Source organism: Stomoxys calcitrans, chromosome 5, assembly GCF_963082655.1.
Source record: "Stomoxys calcitrans chromosome 5, idStoCalc2.1, whole genome shotgun sequence".
Classification (NCBI taxonomy): domain Eukaryota; kingdom Metazoa; phylum Arthropoda; class Insecta; order Diptera; family Muscidae; genus Stomoxys; species Stomoxys calcitrans.
Genome location: NC_081556.1, coordinates 14846654 through 14873977, shown reverse-complemented (window position 1 = coordinate 14873977; position 27324 = coordinate 14846654). Strand labels below are relative to the sequence as shown.

General features: G+C 35.5%; 2 protein-coding genes across 3 annotated transcripts in view; one reads left to right on the top strand and one right to left on the bottom strand.

Annotated features, from left to right (window-relative positions):
• Positions 1–232: 232 nt before the first annotated feature.
• On the bottom strand, positions 233–27324 carry LOC106080704 (UDP-glucosyltransferase 2). The gene is made up of 5 exons (XM_013242179.2): positions 27254–27324; positions 2688–2875; positions 1372–2616; positions 381–545; positions 233–309 (listed from the first exon to the last, which is right to left on the bottom strand). The coding sequence occupies exons 1-5, from the start codon at positions 27322–27324 to the stop codon at positions 233–235; spliced, it is 1746 nt and encodes a 581-aa protein (XP_013097633.2).
• Positions 7510–27324, top strand: part of LOC106080706 (uncharacterized) — a 136185-nt gene continuing 116370 nt past the window's right edge. The window contains exons 1-2 of one of the 2 annotated variants that reach the window (XM_013242190.2): positions 7510–7589; positions 23289–23597. The gene's annotated coding sequence lies outside the window, so the exon portion shown is untranslated. Of the gene's footprint in view, positions 7590–23288; positions 23598–24146; positions 24167–27324 lie in introns of those variants that run through there. The other variant, XM_059368391.1, reaches the window with a different exon arrangement.

Sequence of the window (27324 nt, the reverse complement as noted above, 5' to 3'; positions counted from 1 at the left end):
GGAGGCAGAGGTCTGGCTTAATATTCCCCTTCCCAAAAATTAGGCTTTTTTCACCACGGTTACTCTCTACACCAATATGGAAAAAACATTTGCTCACAAACATACAAATTATTTTCAATTTTGTAAATACAAGCTGTAGGAGTAATAAAGAGACTCAAGATCCTGTTGGACCTTTCCGGGGCTTCCTTTGTATCAAAATTTTCCGCATTCGTCATATACTCCGAATATCTTTTCATTTGAGTACCATATCGGGCAGATTTCCCTTCCCAGACCATACATTTCGTTTCAACACAGCACCTTTCATATAGGCTGAGAAGAATAAGAATCATATTATACATTATTGTTCAATGTAGCTTTCTTTCATTATCATTGTTTGATACCTTTTTGTATTTCATGTACCTCTAATAAGGGTATATCTTTATAATTATCTCCATTTTCTTCTGAAGGATAGCCATTGATAACCGTCAATTCATGACCTCTAGTGGCCAACTCCTTCAAATAGGGTTTGACCAAAATGTATTGTGAGGGTCCCGAAAATGGAAATACTGTCAGAATTCTGGCATTTTAGGTATAGTGGCAGTCTGTTATCAGACTCGCTTAGACGTTTTCGTCCATTGTGCTATCACAGGAACAGAAGATGGAGTATGCCTTCTAGTTCCCTCCATCCAGATCGCTTTAAAAAGCCCAATAACTTGCGAATGTTCACATCCGCTAAATCAGACAGGTTCTCAAAGAAATGAGAACCTAAAGTGGAACTCCTCTAATTGCTAATGCGGGACACACACACACAGATGGTGTTCTCTAGTCTCTTCTTCTTCGACTTCCCTACAGCTTCTGCAAAAGTCGTTGCTGGCAACTTTCAGTCTGTCAGCATGATCCGATTAGACAATGGCCTATCTTGACGGACACAATGACTGAGACGTCTGTTCTAGCCGATGACAGCAAAGCAGTAGACCTCTTCAAGTCTAAATTAGGCTACATAGTTTTGAAATGCTCTCATCCCATTCTTTGCGACAATCTATCATTCGTTGTCCTTCGGGCCTGGTCCTGAAAACTTAGCTTACATGTCTAGGGTAGTTCCTAGTCTCGCAAGCTCATCCGCTTTACAATTCCCTGAAATATCTCTGTGGCCTGGCACCCAGAACAGGTGAATTTTGAACTGATGAGCCTTCTTGTTGAGAGATCTGCGACAGTCGAGGGCGGTTTTTGTGTTCAGAAATACGTTCTCCAGGGATTTAATGGCTGCCTGGCTGTCTGAGGACTTATGTTCGTATCTTGGCTAAGTTATATTTAAATTTTTGTTCACGATCATTATTTAATCTGTTTTCTTCTTTATTGTTAATACAACAAAAATTCTTTTAGAAATCTTACATAATAATATAATAAAAACACAGGTAGTTAATACAACAATTATCGCTAGAACACCAATTGTATCTATACTGTTGCTCTGAAGGAAATCCATTTCCTTGGCAGGGCTTTGTAAATGCTCAGCGCCACGATGTCTTAAAATATATTCAGTCCAATAAATGGCCAGATCCATTGGCCTTAAAGGTTGATCATGATATATCTGCGATATTTCTCTGGCCTTTTCACTATAACTTTGATTTACCATTAATTCCAAAATGCTACTTTTGAATTGCAGTTCAGTAATTGTTGTCACATCCAATCCTAAAGCGAAACCTTTCTCTTTGGCATTGTTGACATTTAAATGTTGATCGAAGAAGATGGGTAACCCCAAAATGGGTTTGCCATAATGCACAGCCTCAAAGGTTGAAAGCAGACCACCATGAGATATAAAAAGTTTTACTTTTTCTTCGGCCAATATATCAATTTGAGGAAACCAAGGATTTATATGCACATTTGAAGGTTTTCCAGGCAATTCGTGATTTTCAAATTTCCACAGCACAGTGTAGGGCAATTGGCTGAAGACTCTATTAAACATTTGTAATATTTGCGAAGGGAAATCCTTACTTTTCACATTGGATCCCATGGAAAAGTATATGATGTCATATAGAGTATTGTCTATAATTGATCTTAGTTCCTTAGGCAAGGGCTTTGTTTTAGTGGGAATTTGAAAACCTCCTACTTCGATGATATTTGGTACATTGGGTTTGGCAAAGCTTAGAGAGAAATGTTGATTCACCAAGTAAAGAGAAATATTTTTACGCATAGTTTGCACCGTTTTTGATATATGAGGCATATATAAATTCAACAAATTCTGTTGCCGAGGTAAGTGTATCCAACGATTATGCAGTAGTTCTAACATTTGAACCACAACATTCTGCAGACGTTGGCCATAAGACATTTTGTGAGTAAAGCCTGTGGCCATGGATGGTATGTAGGCCAAAGGTGTGGGATTACCCATGATCTCATCAATGATAATGTCTTTGCCATAACTGGATACCCCTATAATGGGTACCCCAAAGTGATAACCCAAACTATATAAGGCATCTGTATTGACAGCTTCGACGATGGCCAGATCAAAGGTTTCATCAATGAGAAGTCTTCGAACTTGTGCATTTCTCAATACCGCTTCGCTGATATTGTATAACAAGTCTGAAACAAAAGTTAATTCAGACCATACATTGCGTTTCAAAACAGCACCTTCCATATAGGCTGAGAAAAATAAGATTCATACTAAACATTATTGTTCTATGTAGCTTTCTTTCTTTATCAACGTTTGATACCTTTTTGTATTTCATGTACCTCTAATAAGGGTATATCTTTATAATTATCTCCATTTTCTTCTGAAGGATAGCCATTGATAACCGTCAATACATGACCTCTAGTGGTCAACTCCTTCAAATAGGGTTTGACCAAAATGTATTGTGAGGGTCCCGAAAATGGAAATACTGCCAGAATTCTGGCATTTTCACTTAAACGAATTAGATTAGATATTAAGTAGAAACCAAACCATAACCTTTTAGTAGAGACTTTCATATTTCCCGTTTGGAGATGTTGAATTTGCAGTAAATAGATTTGAACTGTTAGCAATTTTAACGATAAGATTATAAGAAGTCATAGCTGTTTGTTGGATGGAGAATTTGAAAACGGTTTGATTGGCGAGAGAAGATAAAGATAGCTGTGAATTAAAATGCATATAATTTTTAGTATAAACAGATTACACAGATTTACAGCATTTCCATTCTCAGGTTTCTTTAACTTGTAGTCTTTATTATTAGTAATTGTTACTTTTTTTACTAGATTATTAAGGTGGCCAAAGACATAACTCCTAAGAAATCTGCTAAGCTAAAAATGGACCAAGTCGATGATTTTTGTTGTCTGTTCAGCTAATCGATGTCCAGATTCCTAGTTGTACGTGCTGTTCTCATTCGATGGATAGCAATTCTAAGCCAAACTTATATCTGGTTTCCAGCCAAGCATTCTCGCAATAGGTTTAGATTCGGATACAAATCCACTCTTCCGGACTTTAACCTTGTTTTATTTGTTTATTACTTATGTTTGTGATGCACAAATTCTTTTTTATTCCCATTAAACCCATTATTAGGGGCATATATTCTTTAATGACACGTAGACATTTTTTAAATTTTAACAATTTTTTTTTAAATTGTTAAAAATGTTCGGAAACTTTTTTGAAAATTAAAAAAAAAAATTCTTTGTTCATCCTTTGTCAGCATGTTTTTACAGCAAAAAAACATTTTCCTAACATTTAATAACTATTTAGCTAAGAAAATTTACATTTTAATGACTTTCACGCTGTCCAACAAAAAAGAATTTTGAAAATTGGACCACAAATGAAGATTTAGCAGGCCGAACAATTTTTGGAAATGCCGACGTGACCAACTTTGGGTCATAATAACACCTCAGCTCTAACCATTCTAAATTTCAAAGATATTTTTTACAAGTTTTTTTTTCGATTGTCGCCCACTATGCGTCTTTAGTGGGTTAACTTCATTGTCCTTCAATATTTGCAAGATTTACAAGTGATCCACCTTATGGTATATTAACAATATAAAAGTGGCTAATTGGAGCTTTCCCATTGTCGCTTACAATGTCAGTTATACATACACATACACTCACATATTAATAGACAAACACCTCTCTCTCTCCCTCTCTTAAACCAAACAAACACGAATGCTGAATGAAAAGCTTTGACTCTCCAAAACGAAGAGAACAGAAAAGTTCTGTCACTCTGTTGAATTTCTGAAATACATTGTGGCCTTTTCATTTTAAGGGAGAGGGAGCTCAAAAGAGAGACTATTTTGTTTCCAACAACAAGCAAAAGGGGGAAACACATGCATATATTTTATAACTGGTTAATCCTTATAAAATGCAAATTTGAATCAAATGGACGTAAGGGTGTGTCGGAAAAAATGCTTAAATTTTTAGAAAAATTTTGGGAATATTTTTAAACATGTTTTATGCGAAATTTATTTAGTCTTGAAATAATTCAAACAATCGGATATTGTCTGGCTGCAGACCATAGGGTAATCTGTTTCTATTACAAATAGAACACCAAAAATGTTTTTTTATAGTTTGGCAGAAAAATGTGTTTTTGCTTTGTAATAGCATTTGACTGGTTTTCTAGATCGCAATTTCGTTTGGAACCACTCAAACTCGTCGGTAGTATTTGTCGAAAAGGTATATCTTCTAGGTTGAAACTAGGCCCTTAAGAGTATTTTCATTTGTAGCGCAGCAAGACATTAAACTGTTACAAACAAACATAAATTTGGCGCATAATATGTAATAGAAACAGATTACCCTATGGTCTGCATATTAAGATTTTCTCTTAAGACTAAATTTCGGCGCAATTTTTTTTTTTCGAAAAAAAAATGTCTTTAATTGCAAGATATTCTCCAAAGACAAAAAATCAATGAAATTTTTTACTGTCCCGTTTTTGCCAAAAAATATCTCTAAAAAAATCTAAAGAAATATTATCAATAAAACTTTTCTTTAAGAAAAACTTGAACAAAATTTTCTTTAAGAAAAATTTTCTAAAGACAAAATCTCACTATAATTTTCTCTAAAGTCAAAATTTTAGTGAAATTGTTCTCTAAAACTAAATTTTCTTTAAGGACAAAATTTTATTGAAATTTTCTTTGTAAACAAAATTTTAATTAATTTTTTTAAAACAAAGTATGTATATATATTTTCAATTAATCTCTTAATTGAAAATTTGTTGTTTTTTTTTTGTTTTAATAAAATTTTAGTGAAATTTTTTCTATAGACGAATTGTAGGTACAATTTTCTATAAGAACGAAAACTCAGATAATTTTCTCTACACAAATTTTAAATAAAATGTTCCCCGATGACAAATTATTAATGAAATTCTTTCTGAAGACAACATTTCAGTGAAATTTTCTGCAAAATCCAAATTTTAGTGATATTTTCTGTAAAGGCAAAATTTTTGTGAAATTTTCTATAAGTTAATAATTTCAGTAATATTTGCTATTAAGATAATATCTCAATAACACTTTCTATAATTTTAGAGAAACTTTTAAAACTTAATTTCGGTAATTTTTTTTTAAGCCAAAATTTTAATGTACATTTTTCTTAGGACAAAATTTAAATGATATTTTCTGTAAGGACAAAATTTAAATGATTTTTTATCTACGGAAAAAATTTCTATGAAATTTTCTCTAAGGACAAAATTTCTATGAAATTGCCTTAAAAGACAAAATTGCAAGGTTACGAACACTGCACTGGTAATCCGATCTCATAACCGACACAACTACTGGGGCATGTTAGGAAATGCAAATTTGCCCATGAACATTCCCTTACGGAACAAGGAAAAACTTCTCACATTATCAAATTTTAAATTCAACGACTTTGCCTGCATATCCAATGTAGTGTAGTGTATCAAAAGGTCGGCTTCGCCCGATTTTAGCCCGTCCTAACTTGTTTTATTATTAGATCCATATTTTACTTCCAAAGACCTCCCACCTTGTCCCGGTTGGTCTATTTCCCCGTTTTGGTTTTTTCCTGGTTCGGAATGCTCTCTCGACATTTGATGTATAATAATAATGTCTGATTCGTATCCTACTTCGTCATTTGGAGGTGCGTCTATCCCCCATAATTGGTCTCGAATTTGGAAATCAAAATTATACTCTACCCTCGAATAACCTTCTATTTAGTCTCATATTACCCCGATTGAACAACTTTTTCGTATGTGGTGCTTCTAGGGGAAGGGGATTTTTGGGTATTGGTGCAAAATTTTTATATCATATTGGTATTCTGGAGACCACCGTAGCCCAGAGGTTGGCATGTTCGCCTTTAACGCTGAACGTCTGTATTCGAATTCTGGCGAGAACATCAGAATTTTTTTTTGCGGTGGTTATTCACATCTTATGCAGGCGACATTTGTGAGCCATGTAAAAACTTCTCTCCCATGAGGTGTCACCCTGCGGCATGCCGTTTTGGATCGGCTATGAAAAGGAGGTCCCTTGTCATTGAAAACTTGAATCGGACAGCACTCTTTGATATATAAGAAGTTTGCCTTCTTTTCCTTAAAGAAATGTTCGTGGGAAAATTTTCATTCGTATTCTAATCTCTTTTGAGTCCCATATCGTTTTTAAAGGTCTACTTAACCGTTTGGGGGGATTTTTGTTATCAAAATTGTTTACTTAATATATTGGGGTAACTCAAAACCAGATTCTGTAACCAATTACAAGTAGATATATCCGCAATAATACATGGACATGGCCTTCAAGGAAAGTTCTTTAGAGTAAACATACCACCAGATGACAAATTATGAATTCTTTGTACAAATACTGAATAATATTAAATAAAAATATCAAAAAAATTAATCCCAAAATCATAAAAAGATTGAAAAAAAAATATTGTTTTCTTGAGATTTTTTTTTATTACTTTAAGATTTATCAGAATTCTTTATATTTTCAAATTTCCTTTTGGATTATTGCTTAATTTTTGGGTATTCTTTAACTTCTTATTAACAATAAGTAATTATTTAACTCATTAAAAGTAACCAATTATTAGGTATTCCTACAAATAACAGGAATTTGCTAACTGGTATGCCAGTATGTAATGACATGTGCTTACCTAGTTTTTGCTGGGTTAGTATTAGTTCCTTATTCGACATAAAAATACCTTTTATTTGAGTCCCATATTGTCCCTATAGGCCCACTTTTCAGTTTGGGTGAAGCTTCCGATATCAAACAAACATATATGTAGCCTATTATTCCCTCCAGTCCATCCTTTGTAGTTTGTCTTCATTTAATGTATAGCAATTTCCTATCCCGCTTTATTTTGTGTTGAAATGTTCGCACAATGACAACTCTTAAATCAAAGCAGCGCTAAAAAAAGAGCTTCTCTCCCAACCATATTGCCCAAAAAAGCTCTCACACTCACACACACACACATACTCGTATGCGAACAAGACGATAATGATGAATGGCAGTGGGGTTTTGAGCATGGATTTTATGGCAATCGAAATGAAGAAGAAGACAGCATGAAAAATATCCACCACAAAAAAAACACTCTTGCACACGCACACAAATAGAGAACGCCAAATACCCAAACGACATCCAATAAACGAAGACGACTACGACAAGTGGCTGAAAGCAAAACGGAAAGCTGCATTAGTTTTAGACTTGACGCCAACGAGTAAGGTACGTGTGAGTGGAGCATTCGGTTGTTGTGTTTTGTTGTTTATTGCCGGGAACGGTTAACGTAGCTTATATTCATTTCTTTTCGAAGGGGAGAAATAATAGATATAAACGATAAAGAATAAAAAAATACAAAATAAGCAAAATATCGGTCTACTACATCATCACCTATAGATTGAATAGATAATACATATATGTGGATGTACATGAATGTGATGGATATGTGGGCAACACGCACCAAACGATGTTGTATTATGTCAAAAAAAAAAAAAACAAAAACAAATTTGAAATTGTGATAGAATGAATACTTTGTGAATATAAATAATGAAAAGAAGATGAGGATGAAAAAATCATAGATAAATTTTAAATGGCATGAATAAAAAATAGCAAAAGAATATACTAAGCAAAACAAGCTCAAAATCAAAAGAAATCCTAAGATATCAAGTAAAAGGGTGGCAAAATACAAACAAGAAAAGAAGTAGAGGAAAAACAACAACAACCATATGAAACTTGTCAAGCAAAGGCCAGAAAAGTGTGTGTTGATGTTAATGGCGTAGGGAAAGGAGACCGAGTGTGCAAAAGTGTTTGAAGTTGGAATTTTACTGTGCTAATACTCCTCCCCCTTATTGCCATGTGGCTATATAGAAAAAGCAAATTGTGACTTTCCTAGTGTCAGGCCTTTTGGGCTTACTTTCCGGAGTATTCAAAACCATCAATGATGAATAGAAAAGAGAACACCTAAAAACAAAATTCAGAAAAAAACCCAAACAAAATTGAAGAAGCAAGTGATGGCCAAGAAAAAACAAATACATCAGCATCAATCATAAACGACATATATGTATATACAGACATACTTGTACATATATGAAAAGACTTTTTGTGCCAATTTTTGTTTTTTTAGCAAAGCAATAACAACAATTGTTTGGGAATTTGTTCAAGATTTTTTTTAACAGATTTATTTTTATATTTTTTTCGGGTTCCAAATCAAACAAAAAATTTGTTTTGCTTGCAAAACAAAAAGATATTTTGACAAAAACGCCGCAAATGATCAGCGAATCCAAAGCAACAACAGCTGACCTAGTGAAACACACGCACTCACCCACATACACTCACATAATAACATCAAAACAGACTGAGAGCACCGCCACTCCTCCCCCATACAGTGACTCATAGTAGTTACACGTAATGATGAAATAGAAGAAATGCTAACAAAGTTGGGGAAGTTAGGTCATTTTGCTACTTTGCTATGCTAAGCAAATTGACACTGCAAAAATAATAAGCAAAAATATTCGTCTATTTGCTCTGAAGTTCGCTTCTATAAAGGCTCCATAAAATGTAAAGTCGCATACGAATAAAAACCAAATTATATAAAATGGCAAGCTTAAGCGAAATGGATCTGGGATACTTCAAAAATAACCTGGATGCCTTGCTTAAAAATGTACACAAATTGATTTAAGATTTGAGGATTCAAGGAACCGTTGTTTACACCCAGAAAAATAAGTCAGCTGATATCAGCAAACACTGTCTGCTGATATTAAATGAACAATTTTGAACTTTTGAATAAATTCATTCAAAATTTTTGAACTTCAAATCAACAATTAAGGCAATTGTTATAAATTAGTAGAAAATGTGGCAATTTTTGTCGTTAGTTTTTTGTTCAAAGACATATATTAAAAAGTAGTAGTTACTTTGTGTGCTGTTATTTAAATACGATCAAAAATTAGCAAATTGTAGAAACTTTAAAAACATTCTAAGTTATATGCTTCTAAAATTGAAAAATAAGATGGAATATAAAATTTTTTGAAATATTTAGGACATTTTTGAGATTTTTTAAATTTTGAAAACAAATGTTTGCTGTTTTAGCAACAAATTACTGCTGTCCCATTTTCAGCTGACTTTCTATCAGTGTAGTTTAACATGGGGTATATAACAATTAATGCCAAATAGGGCAAGTACAGAGTCTTTTAGGGACTAAAGAGGGAAAATGGTAGTATCGGTTTAAATATGAGCAGCATAGAAATATGATAATTTATGGTTTTATTATATTTTCTTTTGCTAAAGTGTATATTTATTACCCTTACCCTTGTCAACGGGTAGTTTTATTAACGTTTTTCTTGCAACAGGGTCGTTTTATTACCCTTTTCCTTACTAAATGGCAGTTTTTTACCATTTATCTTGCTAAGGTGTGGTTTTATTACCCTTTTCCATGTTTAAGCGTAGTTTTATTAGCCTTTCCTTTGTTAAAGGCTAGCTGTATTATCCTTTAAGTTACTAATCGGTAGTTTTGTACCCTTTACCTTGCTAAAGCGTAGTTTTATTAGCCTTTCCCTTGCTAAATGACAGTTTTATTAGCCTTTTCCTTACCACTAAACTACTAAATTTCCCATGAACATTCCAATAAGTAACCGGCGATACTTCTCTCATACCAATGAGTGCAGTCCTATTAAAGTTTTAAGCTCAATGATAAGAGGCCTCTTTTTTACGCCGAGTCCGAACGGCGTGCCCCATAGCGAAACCACTTGGGTAGAGAGGTTTAAACATGGCAGGATTCCTTACAAATATAGCCAGCAGCATTAGTAAGGGGATAAGCACCGCTAAGAATTTTGTTGATATTCACGCTGGAATTTGAACCCAGGCGTTCGGCGTCATAAGCGGACATGCTAACCTCCTCCATTAATAGAGAGTAGTATTATTGCCCTTTTCCTTGCAAAAGGGCAGCGTTATTACCCTCTCCCATGTAGTGTAGTTTTATTCACCTCTCTCTTGAAAAAGGGTAGTTTTATTACCCTTTCTGTTGCTATATGGTAGTTTTATTCCCTTTTTCCTTGCTAAATGGTAGATTTGGTATGCTTCCCTTGCTAAAAGTTAATGTTGTTGCCCTTTCCCTTCCCTTGCTAAAAGGTAGTTTTATTTCCCCTACCCTTGCTAAAGGGTAGTTTTATTACCCTTACTCTTGCTGAAGGGTAGTTTTATTACCCCTTTCCTTGCTAATGTGTAGTTTTATTACCCTTTCCCTTGCAAAAGGGTATTTTTATTACCCTTCCCCTTGATAAAGGGTAGTTTTATTACCCTTTCCCTTGAGGGAAATTTCACTGAAATTTTGTCTCATAGGGAAATTTTACGGAAATTTTGTTTTATAGGGAAAATGAACTGAAATTTTTTCTTATAGGAAAATTTCACTGAAATTTTGTCTCTAGAGAAAATTTCACTGAAAGAAAATTTTAATGAATTTTTTTGTTTAAAGAAAATTTCACCGATTTTGTCTTTAAAGAAAATTTCACCGATTTTGTCTTTAGAGAAAATTTCACTTAAATTTTGTCTTAAGAGAAAATTTTACTGAAATTTTGTCTAAGAGAAAATTTCACTGAAATTGTGTCCTTAGAGAAAATTTCACTGAAATTGTGTCCTTAGAGAAAATTTCGCTGAAATTTTGTCTATAGAGAAAATTTCGCTGAAATTTTGTCTATAGAGAAAATGTCACTGAAATTTTCTCTTAGAGAAAATTCTCTGAAATTTTGTCTTTAGAGAAAATTTCACAGAAATTTTGAGTTTAGAGAAAATGTCAATGAAATTTTGTCTTAGAGAAAATTTCACTAAAATTTTGTTTTAAAGAAAATTTCACAGAAATTTTGTCTTTAGAGAAAATGTCAATGAAATTTTGTGTTTAGAGAAAATGTCAATGAAATTTTGTCTTAGAGAAAATTTCACTAAAATTTTTTTTTAAAGAAAATTTCACTCAAAATTTTGTCTTAATGGAAATTTCACCGAAATTTTGTCTCTAGGGAAATTTCACTGAAGTTTTGTCTTAAGGGTAATTTCACCGAAATTTTGTCTTTAGAGAAAATTTCACTAAAATTTTGTCTTAAGTTATAATTTTACTAAAATGTTGTCTTTAGATAAAATTTCACTGAAATTTTGTCTTTAGAGAAAATTTCACTGAAATTTTGAAAGGGAAATTTCACCGAAATTTTGTCTTTAGGGAAATTTCACCGAAATTTTGTCTTTAGAGAAAATATCACTAAAATTTTGTGTTTAGTTATAATTTGACTAAAATTTTGTCTTTAGATAAAATTTCAATGAAATTTTGTCTTTAGAAAAGCTTTCTCATTAACATTTTGTCTTAAAAAAATTTCACCGAAATTTTGTCTTTTGAGAAAATTTCACTGAAATTTCGTCTTTAGAGAAAATTTCACTGAAATATTGTCTTTAGAAACAATTACACTGACAAATAAAAAATGGCCGAAACGAGCATCAGACTAAGGAAATCAGTCAGTGAGAAGACTGCTATTAAATTGGCTATCAAAACCACTACACCCAGCGGTACCAGAGCGGAGGCCATTCGGCACTAAATGGAAGCTTAAAACATTTACGCTACACGTGTCATTTCCTTTGCGATAGCTTTTATGCACCAAAATGATTTCAAGGATTTCATTTTACTGTATAATGAATCTTTAATTCCTCTTTGAGACACTGTTCCAAAAATGGGGGGAGACCAAGTGTTTATTCTCATAGATGCCAACGACTTGATGAAGGTCCCCCATGGCCACCTAACCAAAACAGAATCAGACCCCAATCTGTTTATATGCTTTGCTTGTATGAAGTATGTGTGTGTTTGTGTAAATGTCTGTTTTAAATACCTTTTGAGATACCTTCCATATGGGCCAGTTTTTATTGAGGAAAAAAGTCAGACAGACAGACAGTAGGCCAAGCCAACAAGCCAGCCACCAGCCATTTGTTCTTGTAAATAAACATTTTAACAGATATACAAATATAACAGCCCATAGCTGTCTATTACGCACATAATCATACAAATAAACAATTCAAACTTGAGTAGCTTAAACATGGCCCTTGCGTCAATAAAGGCGGTCTATTGACCAAAGTCTGAATGCTAAAAAAAATTATTTTAGTAAAAAAAAATGTCAAGAGTAAAGTTAGGATATAAAAGAATTAAAAGAAAACTTTGGGAAAATAAATATTAAAAAAAAAATAAATTTGTAAAAAAATTGGGAAAATATGTATAAAATTATATAAAAGCTTAAATTTTTACACAGATAGCAGTTTTGGAGAAGAGTTCCCAGAAAAAATGTTTATAGGGGTCTATTAATTCATTTCGTTTGCAACACGCTTAATTCTTAACTGTCATAAGCTCTGACCTTTAGCCCATATTCCAATTTTTTTAATAATATTTGATATGGTGGCTTACGTTTGTTTTCTTTTTCTTATTCTGTATTCGAAATGTGAAAATGCATAAATAAAAAATCCACTCTCCACACATTTCTTTCGGCCCAAATTAAAGCTGATGTGACACAGCAAAATTTAGCTGCAGCATTCCACACGTTTTAAGCCTATATAGCGGACTTTTATGTGATACCATTCATATAACCTTCACATTCATTCTTATCGCTCTAGTGTTTTTGTTTGGCTCCAACATTTCATGGTCATTTTATTAAAGGGTGCCCTAAAGTCTGCTCGATATATTGCCTCATTCCCGGTGAGCTCAAACTACTGAAGCTTATACAACAGCGGCAAGAGGAAAGAGGAGAGGAAGACTTTTGTTTTTAAGCGTAAACAGTTTTGGTGAATTGAAAAACAGGGGTTTGCTTGCAATAAATTGATGGATTCAAGCTATGCATGGAAGACGATTTATATAAACCGACAATATGGCGCTTGGAAGACGTCAAATAAGTTATCGATAACTGCGAAAGAAGTCAAGCAGAAAATTTATCAATTATAATTTCTAAGCTCATGTGTTTGCCATTGAATTCGAGAAGAAAATTGTGTATAGGTTCTTCCACTATGCTATGTAAAAAGAAAATGCCCAAATATTACAGAGAAAAACTAGCGTAACTGTGTTTAGAACATCTGGTCCTTGGTGCAATACAGATTGTATATACCCTAAATATTAAATATTTTTTCTTTAACCGAAAGATTTTGGGATATGATTTCCAGCCCAAAAAGCAAAAGTTCAAAATAAGGATTTTATATTTAAAATAAAGTCCTTATGTTAAAAGCACACAACTTTTTACTTCAAATTTTTCTAACTCAATCTTATTTCGCTTCATAAGAGACTCCCGTTTTCTTATTTTTGGAAAAATTAGAGAGGTGCTATTTGAAAGGCTTGTCATGTAAATTTGCCCGTGAACATTGCATTAAGGAACGGGGAAAACTTTTCATATATCAATGAGTGCTGTCCGCTTCAAGTTTATTCTGATGTTCTAGCCAGGATTCAAACCCAAGCGTTCAGAGTAATAGGTGGACGTGCTAACCTCTGCGCTATGTGGTCTTTAATAGTAATACTTAAAATTAAGGATTTTTTACTAACATTCACTATAAAAATTCTTAAATAATATGTAATAAAGTTGTTAATTTACTACCACAAAACTTTTCTTTCACCAGCTAAACGCTGAATAGATTTCCAAACGCCTCCATCTTCTGTGCTCCTTCTCCAATGTTTAAGACCTAATTTCGAGATGTCATTCTCAGAGCTGCGGATTGTAGCCCTCGACTCCGACCCCGGGTCGAAGTCAAAGTAGGAGTAGGAGTATTAAACCGGAGTCGGAGAGCGGTTCAAAGTCGAAGGCGGAGTAGGTTCGGAGTCGGGGCTAAGGTGCTGAACTCCGACTTCGGCTCAATAGTCCGACTCCGAATCCGAAGCCCTGGTCTTTCTTCAATTGATCTTTACAGCAAAGTTTTGGTATTCCCCTTTTTCGTGTATCATAAATCCGACCCAGTCATTTGGTTTGCGTTCTTTTAGCCAGACGCAGACGAGCTGAAGAATGTTGTTGGTTTTGCTGTAGTAGTGTCTTGTACACTGATTGAGCATACTGGCTGCCATGGAATTGCGAGCTAATGCATGTGCCTAATCACCGTGTAGCCTCCATGATTCTGCTGGCAGCCTATCGACTCCTGCTGCATTCTTGTTCTTTAGCCAGGTTCTTCGTACATAGACCTCATTTCTGCTAGGTTGCATACATATAAGATGATTACGGAACGCACAACCGTTCTCCTCTATGCCGCCACTATTGCATACCAGCAGGTGAGAAAAAATCTTCTTTCCATGTATCTGCTACCACACTATCTGTATTTGCTTCGTAATGGATATCTGAAACAGGGACGTAGCCAGGATTTTATTTTGGAGACAGGTCTTCTTGCTATAGCTACAAAACAATAATAAGTACCTATTCATGCTGACTTTCGAAAAATATGAATTCGGGGCTCGGGACCCATAGACACCCTCCCCCCCCGCGCTTCCCTGGCTACGTCCCTGGTCTAAGACGATACTTGAGTTAGATTGGCACGGTCCTGAATTGACAAATCTATGGTATTGTCATCTGGGACTTCATGCTACACGAATATATCAATGATAGAGGACAGAACAGGTCTGAGCGTCTTCATTGAAGACCTAGAGACTGAGTTCTGCTTCCGAATGCCTGACCATAAGACGGTCCTTCAGTCAGAAATCCGTACCATCACAGAATGCGTGACACGGTATCAGCTGAACATATGTATGAGGATTGTGAACATCTTTATGGACAGCTAACTGGCCATCAAATTGCAAATTTCGATCCAAGTGCGATTCCAGTTTTAAGCTCAATGATCAGTGACCTCCTTTTTATAGCTGAGTCCGAACGGCGTGCCGAGGTACGACATCTCTTTGGAGAGAAGTTTTTACATAGCATAGTACCTCACAAATGTTGCCAGCATTAGGAGGGGAAAACCTGGGTTTGGGGGAGTCATACAGACTGATCTCCCTTCTCTCACCAGTAGCAAAGACGCTTGAGGCATTACTCCTCCCGAGCCTCGTAGGAGAATTTCCATTCGCCGAGCATCAACATGGATTTCGAAGCCTGCATAGCACAACAACTGCTTTGCATTTCATCACCGCATCATCAGCCCAGGCCATGTGATAGGTCGGTCCTCATGGCATTGGATCTATCGAAGGCATTCGACAAGGGCAGCCATGCCAAACTATTTGAGGACATCGCCGACACGTCCCCAAGGTTGGATGATATCTCCAGCACTGTTTAACCTCTACTTATTCTCCATTCCACCTCCTCCAGACGACATAGAGATCGTATCATATGCGGACGATTGCCTCATATTTCGCTGCAAGAAATCTGAAGATATCTGCCACCAAATCTTCAGCCAAATATTGGGTTGCCCAAAAAGAAATTGCGGATTTTTTAAAAGAAAGTAAATGCATTTTTAATAAAACTTAGAATGAACTTTAATCAAATATACTTTTTTTTACACTTTTTTTCTAAAGCAAGCTAAAAGTAATAGCTGATAACTGACAGAAGAAAGAATGCAATTACAGAGTCACAAGCTGTGAAAAAATTTTTCAACGCCGACTATATGAAAAATCCGCAATTACTTTTTGGGCAACCAGTTCACTACAAATACGCGTGAGGTGAATACCGAGCTGACTGTGATGATTGATGGAGAAATGATTCCCACCATCAAGTGTCCCCAGATACTTGGCGTCACATTTGACAGCTCTTACACAGAAACAAGGTCCTCAAGTCACTTGCCGGCAGCACTGCGACGGGCTCTTTCCTCAGTTCTCATGTGGACCCCCTCCATCAGGAGACAAAGATCCTACCAATGCGAAGACATAAACCTAAACTTATGCGTTATCGCAGGGACCATCTAAATCATGATCTCTTGGATAGATATCCACCTCCCCGCCCAGATCCCCTTAGGGTAGATTTTCATGATCTAGAGCGTGAGGTTCAGCGCAAAAAGAGAGATATAGCTACCGGGTGAATGTAGTCCTTAGAGAACGATTGCCTCCCATTGCACCTGAAGAAATTGACCTCCCCCGGCAAACCAGAGTAGTTCTGGCTCAATTGCATTCCGGTAGATGAAGCCGCCTCAACTCTTACAGAGCAAGGATTGATGGCGACGTGCAAGATGTATGTCCCGATTGTAACCAGGGACCACACGATACACTTCACCTGCTTAACTGCCCAGCCAGACTCACTCGACTCTGACCCAGATCTCTGTGGATGCACCCCATCTTAGTCGCAGAGTTTCTGCTTCTTGACACGCAACAGAATCAAGCAGATGAAAGATAGAACAAATCGCTACAACAACTATAACAATCATTACCAAAATCCTTCGTTCAAAGAAAAAATCTTTCACTTGAGTATTCTTCGTTTTTGTGGACTTTGTAGCAAAGTTTTTTGCCTGATTCTTGTCAAAGGTACAAAGTTCCAAATCCAAAATATCGAAAAAGAAAATATTATTCATTATTATTTCAAATGAAATAATTACCACAACCACCTAAAACAGTTCATGGCCATTAATATTGGGTTGCCCAAAAAGTAATTGCGGATTTTTTAAAAGAAAGTAACTGTATTTTTAATAAAACTTAGAATGAACTTGAATCAAATATACTTTTTTTACACTTTTTTTCTAAAGCAAGCTAAAAGTAACAGCTGATAACTGACAGAAGAAAGAATGCAATTACAGAGTCACAAGCTGTGAAAAAATTTGTTAACGCCGACTATATGAAAAATACGCAATTATTTTTTGGGCAACCCAATATAATAAACATTTATAATATTAACGAGAAATCCCACAATGTCTCGTCGGGCGTGACACATTAAAAATAAATGTGCTATAATAATTCTATATATGTTAGCATGCCAGAGTCAAGCGGGGACCTGGCTGGCTGGTGCTTATTTAGCGCTCGCTGACTGTTTGTTTGGGGGTCTACAGTTGCAAAACCCTTCAATGCAAACACATTTGATAAGAAAAGAAAATATTAATGCCCATATCAATGTGTTTATTACATTGATAGCATAGCCATTGGTCATTCTTTATTTCTTTTCTTTATTTATTTTTAGTATTTTGTTTACAAATTTGATTAATTATGGCCATCGGTTTGTGTATTTATGCGAAACTATTATTCAAAGTAGCCCATGAAGTGTATGGTGGTGGTGACAACATGTGTTTAATGGGCCACTGCAATATTATTGGCCTATATTTTACAAGTGGTTGTGGTGGTTGTCACTTGTCATGATAGTCAGTTGTCATCTTTGTTTGCTGGCATGTGGGAGGCAAATAACCCAGATAAGCTGGTTATCAAGTGGTTGAGTGCATGTTTGCCTAAGAAGCCGGACAAAGCTACCACGCACTTTCAATTCTAATAAACAGATGATCAAATATATTGAATTTAAATTTGATGGGGTGAAGACAATCACAATATGTTATCAAGAGTGTTTGAATGGGGCCTATTTGTATTGCCAATATGACATTAATTAAGTGGTGTTGAGAGGCATTTCTAATAGGGATATATTTATCATATATTTGACATGCGTTGGGGCATACATTGTTGACGAAGCTGGGAAGGAAAAAGCCACAGTGAAAATGAACCAATTGATGATTATAAATCGAATATGTGAACTGTCGTTCATTACTATTGGGAAGAGTATTCCAGAGACGTATAGCATTAACAAAGAACTGTTGTTCAGATACACGATATTGATGATGTATTTGTATTACGTCGAGTTGGCAAAACGCAATACAGAAGCTAGATATGACGGTTCATTGGTATAAATTATCTTGTGGATCATTTGCAACGAGCGTATCTTAAGGAACGAGTTAAATGAGACACCATATACTTGTCTGGCAAAGTCAGATACCCGGTCTCTTCTACGCAAACCAAAAATGTATCTAATGACATCGTTAAAGGCCTACAATGCAATTTATTCCTATGAGTTACATCACAACCGTAAAAAACCTCGCAAGAGTATAATAGTTTCGCCAGAATAAATGTCCTAGCCAAAAGCATTCTTATTGACAAGGGGTATACTGTCGACTCATAAATAAGTTTCGTAAAACGCCGTAGTTCTGCCCACTGTCGTTCTGACATGGTTCCTCAATGAAACTCTATCATCAAACTTCAACCCAAGGTTTCTTGCAGATAAAACTATCTCAATTGGGGCTTCAGCAATTGCCACATCAAGATTGGGGGGCATTGTCACCCGATTCCTACCAATTATTGGGTTGCCCAAAAAGTAATTGTGGATTATTCATATAGTCGGCGTTGACAAATTTTTTCACAGCTTGTGACTCTGTAATTGCATTCTTTCTTCTGTCAGTTATCAGCTGTTACTTTTAGCTTGCTTTAGAAAAAAAGTGTAAAAAAAGTGTATTTGATTAAAGTTCATTCTAAGTTTTATTAAAAATGCACTTACTTTCTTTTAAAAAATCCGCAATTAGTTTTTGGGCAACCCAATACAAGGCACTTTGACTTTATTGGATTTAAAAGTAGTCCGTAAGCGTTTGCTCATGTGTTTATCCTATACAAGACACTATCAAGGCGAAGTACGCCATCGATCAGCCTCTACGGCGAGGAGCTCAAATACAGCTGTACGTCTTCGGCATACATATGAATACCACAGTTGCGAAACTGTCCAGGAAGGTCATTGCTTTATAAGGAAACCAGTAAGGAAAGGCAAAAGTAGGGCAGTGCCGACTGTATAATACCCTACACCTACCCTATAAGTGCAATGTGGGAGCTTAATTCAATTCTGACCCGTTTTTGATAGACCTCGGCGAGCAAAAATATGTTCAAACTGTAATACGACAGTTGACAAATAACAACATTATGGCAAATTTCCCAAAATCTGACGAACATATATATGGGAGCTATAAATTATACTGAACCGATTTTCATGAAATTCACAAGATGTCGAGAGTCATTAGAAAATCCTTCCTGCCAAATTTCGAGAAAATCGGGTAACAAATGACCATTTAAATGCATTATTACTGAAAATCGGACGAACATATATATGGGAGCTATATGTAAATCTGAACCGATTTTTTCCAATTTTAATAGGCTTCGTCTCTAGGCTGAAAAACAGGCCCATGCCAAATTTAAAGACGATCGGATGAAAATTGCGACCTGTAGTTTGTACCCAATTAACATGGACAGACGTACATAGTTAAATCGAATCAGAAAGTGATTCAGAGTCGATCGGTATACTTATCAATGGGTCTATCTGTCTTCCTTTTGGATGTTACAAACTAATTCACTAAGTTATAATATCCTGTACCACAGTTGTGGTGTAGGGTATAAGAAGGAATGGACCCAATACAGACCCCTGTGGAACATCTCTTGAGACTGGAAGATAACTAGAACACCGGCTATCAACACATACCGATTGGCTTCTATTCGAAAGATAGGAAAATATAAGATTCGTTGTTCTTTCAGAAAATTTAAATAAATGTTTCAGTTTAAGGCAAAGTATATTGGGATCAGCGGAATCAAACGTCTTCATATGATCTAAAAGAACAAGAAAGGTAACATTATCGCTGTCAATATCAATAGAAATTTCGCATATAGTGTTTTGTTATGACTTCCAACAACTGTGCCAAGTACAGCCAAAATCGGTCTAAAACCTGATATAGCTCCCATGTAAACTGGTGTCTGGAAGTTTGGTTGCTGGTTTTACAGAAGTTTGGTATGTAGAATAAAAGTATGCCCTACAACTTAATTTATTTCGTATAAATTTTTAGCAGAATCCATGGTGGTGGGTTCCCGAGATTCGGCCCGGCCGAACTTATTACGCTTTTACTTGTTTAAGTCATAAATAGTTGTGCAGGGATTCCATGGGTACCTGGAGCATTTTTTACCATAGAATGGCTACATTTCGTTTATAAGACCTTGAAATATTGTTCTGAGGTCCTTTAATGTATGTATTGGTGGTCATGAAATTTTAGGTTAATCAAATGAAGTCAGTCCATCTATCCTTCTTTCAAAAGCCATCTATCATTCTAGGGCATACTCGTTGTTATGCACTTCCAATTTTACACAACTACTTCTTACGGATTAAACTTTCTTGGAAAAAACTTTCAATTTTCTTTTAATACTTCACCAACGCCAACATGTCTCCAAGATAAATTATATCTCATACGGTTAGCTCAAAGATTCATTTCGATCAGACATCATCATCCATCCATTTACAGTTCGAATCAATAAAATTTTTTCTTGCCATGTGTGGCAACCGGCTTTAATATGACTCACATTCAAAGTGGTTACCATATAGTGAATTGTGGTTAGATGACGTACCTACTCAGGGAGATGGCGATGGCGATGTCGTTGTTGATGCCGTCATCTCCTAACATTTCTACGAATACATATGAAGTAGGCACTGCGCATTCTGCCAATATGAAACATGTGTTAGGTTTTCAACTGAAATGAATAATGGCGCCGGCTTTGACCAAGATGTTGTTGTATGTATATCTATTTTCAAATGCGCCTTTTGGAAGAGTGTATTTGAGCGATAAATTCATTTAATGGAGATGAAGATTTTGCCAAAGACAAATGTCTAATGATTTGAAGATGAATTTCTTGAAGAGTACTCAATCAATCAGCTGTCATTAGGCTTTTAAGCACAAAATTTCAAAAAGGGATTAACCCTTTAAGGGGTCTTTTAAAGTGTAGATACAAGTTTCCTATGACAATTGTTTGCCGTGAGGGACCATATGGAACAATTATTGGAAATGAGTTAACGAATTGTTACAACATATGGTCATATTGTCATAATGGGTAATATGTGGTGTAGCATGGTTTTTACTTTCAGAAAATATTAAGTCTTTAAGAGCTCAAGAAGTCAGGAATGGGTTTATATGTAGGCCAATGATAGCTTAGCAACTTCTTTGATCGATCTTGGGTTGGAAGTTTAAGATTATGACAAGGTTAACTAAGTACATTCACCAAAGGAAATTTGTTCTTAAAAACCTGGAAAATTTTGCATTGTTTACTTAAGTAATTCTTTAAAGTAAAGACAAGCAATTTTCATTTCTGCTATATCAGCAAAAAACAAGTAAAATCGTGCTAAGTTCGGCCAAACCGAATCCTGAGGCACTATACAAAATAAATTTAGTTGAGTGGCATAATTTTATTCTATATACCAAATTTCTGTCAAACCAGCAAAAGTTAAAGATTTTAGGAACCGAACAGGATGATCGAGAGGCCGGTTTTGGATTTGGACTGTAATTAACACAGTTGTTGGAAGTCGTAACAGAAAATCGCAGTCATAATTTCAGCCATATCGGACAAAAATTGTTGCTTGTAAGGACTCAAAAAGTCAAATCGGGAGATCGGTTTATATGGGCGTCTATATCAGCTTATAGACTGATTTGGAACGTAATTGGCTTAGTTGTTGGAAGTCATAGTAGAACATTACGTGATAAATTTCGGACAAAAATTGCGGTTTGTAAGGGCGCAAGAAGTCAAATCGGGATATCGGTTTATATGGGAGCTACATCTAAATCTGAACCGAAATGAAATGACCTACATCAATATTAAGTATCTGTGCAAAATTTTATGTTGCTAGCTTTCCGCGTTCGACCGCTATCGTGATTTCGACAGACGTAAATGGCTAGATCGACTCAGAAAGTCGAGACGATCTATAATTTTTCGATAAGAAAACCAAACACGGCAACTCTGGTTGCAACTTGCGGTGTAGATGTTGGTCCGTTCCATAGCCAGTACATCAATGGTGACTATTACACCTATGACAAAGCTATGGTCTCCGCCACTGTCAGGTAGGCTATTATAAATGTCATAGCCACCGTTCTCTGTACCGAGAGTAGGGAATTCATTTAGCATTTCTTCTGCATGCCTGACACCCTACTTTTCCCATACGGAAGGACGTTTCATTAAGAGTCTACGCCTGCTCGGGGGTTCTTGCATTTTATGAATTTACGTGTTAGAAGAACATTTCCCAACCAATGATGTTATTTCCACAGCATCTGGGTAATTTTCAATTAATTTTTAATTGACCCGATCTGGGTAATTTTCAATTAATTTTTAATTGACCCAATTAAAACTTGATTGAATTTTTCAAATGATTCCAAATGATTTCTATATTTGATACACACACGTGTAACTAGAACATGAAATTGAGGTGGGTTGTTTGGGCAAAGGTCCGTGGCCACCCGTATAAAAAAATGGGGTTAATCCGGCACGTGGAATCGGGTGCGATGGGTTTTTGAAATCTCCCCCTTTATATTGTAGAGGACAAAATAGCCTTTAATTGAATTTACTTAAGTATCATACTTGAAAACTTGTAAGATTAGATTAAAAAAATGAATCAATCAATTAATTTTTTTAATGGAAAACTGCAAAACTTTTAATTACCATTGTGATTGAAAAAATTTCCAGATCCAATTAACAATTAATTGATGCATTTAATTTTTTAATTGAAAATAGCAAAAATTTCAATAACGACAGTTGCTGGAAAAAAATCATATTCAATAAAAATAAGGATTAAATCAATAAACTTTTCAATTAAAAACAATTTTATTTTCCATAAAATTTTAAATTGACAATTTTGTTGCGATTTTTTTCTGTGTAATGTTATGAACATTTTTTTCTGGGGGGAGGGGGTAAAGTGTTGCTCTGCTGTATGACGTTTGGATTCATTGAGCTTAAACTTGAATTGGGCAGCACTCATGGATATGTAAGAAATATCCCTGCTGTTCCTTAATGGAATGTTCATGTTTTTGTCCTTTGTAATTGATGTTGAGGTTTTGATTCCTGTCATTTGAGTCGGTCCTAGGTTTTACCTAACAATAATTTTATGGTTGTTTAAACTATCCAATTTTTGTTCTTTAATGGATTTCTTTATCAAGCAAATTTACCTCATTTATGTGTACTGATTTCCTTTTTCCTATTTATTTTAGTAAATTTTACACCATTTAGTAAAATTAGCCCAAACAACGACTACTATACTCGAAAATCAAAAACAAACACCTCAAAATTCCGAATTCCTGAGGATTGAAAAAGTGCTTATTGTGATTCTTTGCATGAAGTGTTGAAATTCAAATTGGCATAAATATTTGTTTATGATAATACCAAAAATTTGACAACTGCATTCGAAAAAGGAAGAAAATAAAAAAAAAACGAAAATCAAGTGGCCTTCAAAACAGACTTTTCAACAACACGCAAGAAATAATAAAACAAAATATAATTAATCATCATTAATTAGTAAAGTGAGTTTAAGAAAAAAGTTTCCCAAAAATGCAAAACAACCAATTGGCACCTATTTCAAAAAACCCACACATATTTGGCTCTACTTAAAATTTTGTTTAACCCTATTTTTTCCAAATTTTTTCAAACCATTTTTTTCTAAATTTTAACTCCACTACTAGAATTTTCCAAAAATAAAACACAAATTCCTAATTTAAATGCTTTTTTCTTATAATTTTTAAAAAAACAAAAACAAAAACCTGGAATAAATAAAACACAAAAAAAAAATCTGCACTTGTTTAATATCCGTTCCAATCTGCTGAATTTTAACAATAAATTTATTTGCAATCAATATAACGAAACGAAACAACTACAACATAAAACCCCTCAACGCTTAAAACGGATATACTACGTCGCAATAAACTCTCAAAAAAAACATCCCTTGCTTTCCAACTGCTACATCGTTGCTGTCGTTCTCCTGCATCTTGAAATTGTCAACTTTAACCTGCAAACGTGTGACACTGGCTTGAAACATCCATATTGACAACGTTGGAAACTGCTTAAAAATTCTTTGAACTGCCTGATATGAAATGTAAGTACTTTGTAAAGTTTATTTATAAACACTCATGCTCACACATAGTCCTTTGTTAATATCCTTCTATCGTAGGGGGTTATTGTTATTTATTTCCACCCTTATTTATTGTTACAAAAAAAAAACACTTTCTAGGCTTTTAGCTCAATGAGCCCTTAAAGCTGTATGTGCGTTATAATCAAAACATTTCCTTTTTTGATTTTGCCTTATTTTTTCGCTTTCCTAAGGAAAAATCTCCTTTCATTCTTTAGGTTTAACATAAATTTAATATCAACAGCAACTTGCCTTTGTTTTGGGCCTAATAAAATAATGCCTTTGATTGAATTTTACTTGGAAAAAAGTTTATTTCATTCTTGTTATGATGCGAATATTGTTGGATTCTTACTCAATTAAAGTCAATCCTTATAAATGCCTAACAAATGTTCAATTAACGTCACCAAGGAGTAAAAACGCAATTTAGGACATTTCTGTGTTATATTCCAGCTTTCGTAGCAAAACCGTTGGATTTGTTAGTGTTTCGAAGTAACAGTCAGAGTATTGGTAGCCTTTGAAACCTTGGAGATTTTTTTGGGGAATTGTGAGCAACACATTTAGAACATTACTTATGCCAACATATATTTGTAATTTATTAAGCAAATGATATTTCAAGGGCTAATGTCTTATGCCTGTTTACAAATCTCAACCAGAACATGATAAAATTGTTCAGCTGTATTTATCCTCTCAGTCTTCTTTCGACACACTCGTAAAAATTTGTTTGTTATAGCAGCAAGAAATGTTTTTTGTAATAGCAGAAAATCTGCTAAAAATGGCAAAGCAGTAACTTTTTGCTGAAACAGCAAATATTTTCTGTTTTTTCCAGATGGTCAAAAAATGAAAATAGTCTAAAAGTGTCACAACAACTTTATTACTTTATTACATACTACAGTACCGGGCACGCTCCTCTGCGCCTTCTCTAACTCTATAACATCTTTTTTGGGTGGGGACACTTCACCCTGAATGTGGATATTTAATTTGTGCCCTTGTAGTCTATGTCCGCATATGATGCTGAACGCCTGCGTACGAACCCTGGATTGAACATCGGACAAAATTTAAAGTGGTGGTTATCCCCTCTTAATGCCAGCGACATTTGCCATGGTATCATGCCATGATCTTGTACAAAATTCTCCCCAAAGAGGAGTCGCACTGCGGCATGACATTCGGAATTGGTCCCTTATCATTGAGTTTAAACTTGAATCGAAAAGCATTCATTGATGTGTGAGAAGTTCGCCCGGTTGCTGGGCAAATTTTTACTCTACTCCCAAATGCATTTTATTCGAGTCCTATACTACCGTATTGGTAAATATTTCTTGTTTAAGTGGTATAACGGGGGTGGGGTCGCCACCCAGACACTTGGCCCATAAAGTAAATATTAGCTTTGTGCTCTATATTCAAATATAGTTCATGTGAGCCCGATATTGGTATGATCGATAACCAAGTTCTGTTTAAGGGTGGGGTGGACCCCAAGGTCTTTGTCCCGAAATTAAGTATCAATTTCCCCTTATTGCCATAGCAGGCCGGTACATGGCCGGTTTAAAGGGAGTTTAAGGGGCGGACCCTGAAATAATATCAGCATCGTGCTAGAGCAAAATTCAGTTTGAGCCCCATAATGTCAAGCATTTTGAAGGTGACAATCAAGATATTTAGGGCTACGGATCTCGTTCAAATCCACACTGATTTTTTTCGTATTGGTTATCTACATTCAAAATCATATTTCAAAGCTACCACTTAGGATACCATATTTTTAAAGATCCGCATATCCTGCTATCTCTATCCCAATTTGAGGATAAAAAGTGTATTCACCTACCAAAGACCTTTTATTGCTGTCCTATTCTATCCTAATCGGCCTTAATTTTTTAGTTTTACTCCTTTCTTTGGATAGGATGGGGGGACGTTGATTGCCCTCTGACACGTCCTACCATTTGAATACAATATATTCTCGGTCGTCCTACATGACACTTTGGTATTGTTTTTATTGGATCCTGTAAAGCCGAGATCTACATGTCCGGCTGAACGGCAGGGCGTGACCCAGATACTTAAATCCTTATATCAACATTAGAGTCGAACTCTACTGTGATAGACCTTTCGGTAAATTCTCATATCGATCCCGATCGAACTGCACGTCCTATTGATGGCCGGTACCAGACTCTGTCCCAAATATGTATATCAGATTCATAGTCAACTCTCAAAGACCTTTAATTTTATACCCATTTTGTGACGTTGGACATTCATTTCCGTTTTGGTGGTTTTTGATGTTAGAGAAGCCCCGTAGACACCTTGGATCAAATTCTTATAACAGATGTGTTCATAACTTCCAAACGTCTTTCATTTGAGGCCTATATTGTCCCAATCGGTAAATATGTCCTGCTAAGGGGTTGAGGAGTCCCCTCAGACACCAAGGAATACATTTTTATGTCAGATTTGTATTCTACTTTTAAATACCTTTCAATTGATAACCATATTGCCCAAAGCGGTGAAAGTGTCCTGTTGGGTGGTGTTTTGGGGGGGTGGAGTACCCCCCAATACTAGGGTGCCATTTTTATGCCAAGTTCGCACTCTACTTTAAATAACTTTCATTTGATACCCATATTGTCCCAATCGGTAAAGATATCCGCTCCGGTGGGTTTTCGGATGGGGCGTCCCCCCAGGTTATTAGACTCCAACGTTTTATACCAATTTTTGGGGTACTATAAGGAGGCATACGGTGAAAGCCACCGGTTAGCATGTCCGCCTTTGACGCTGAACGCCTGGTTTCGAATCCTGGCGAGACCATCAGAAAAAATGTCAGCGGTGGTTTTCCCTTCCTAATGCTGACAACATTTGTGATTTACTATGCTATGTAAAACTTCCCACCAAAGAGGTGTCGCACTGCGGCACGCCGTTTGGACTCGGCTATAAAAAAGAGGCCCCTTATCATTGAGCTGAGTCTTGAATCGGACTGCACTCATTGATTGATGTTAGAAGGTTGCCTCTGTTCCTTAGTGGAATGTTCATGTGCAAAATTTGCATTTGCAAAAATTTGCATAAGGTGGCATACAAAATTTCGCTTACATCGGTGCCCCCATATCCGAGATCTGGTGTTTTTGAAAGTTGGGGTAATTGGGTAATTGTTCGCCCCTCAT

Excerpts from the sequence above, each read along its gene's own strand:
- LOC106080704 (XM_013242179.2), bottom strand. The coding sequence starts at position 27,324 with ATGAGGGGCGAACAATTACCCAATTACCCCAACTTTCAAAAACACCAG. Across the intron at positions 2,876-27,253 it reads TCGGATATGGGGGCACCGAT|TGAAAATGCCAGAATTCTGG; the intron begins GTAAGCGAAATT and ends AATTCGTTTAAG. Across the intron at positions 2,617-2,687 it reads GGTACATGAAATACAAAAAG|CCTATATGGAAGGTGCTGTT; the intron begins GTATCAAACGTT and ends TATTTTTCTCAG.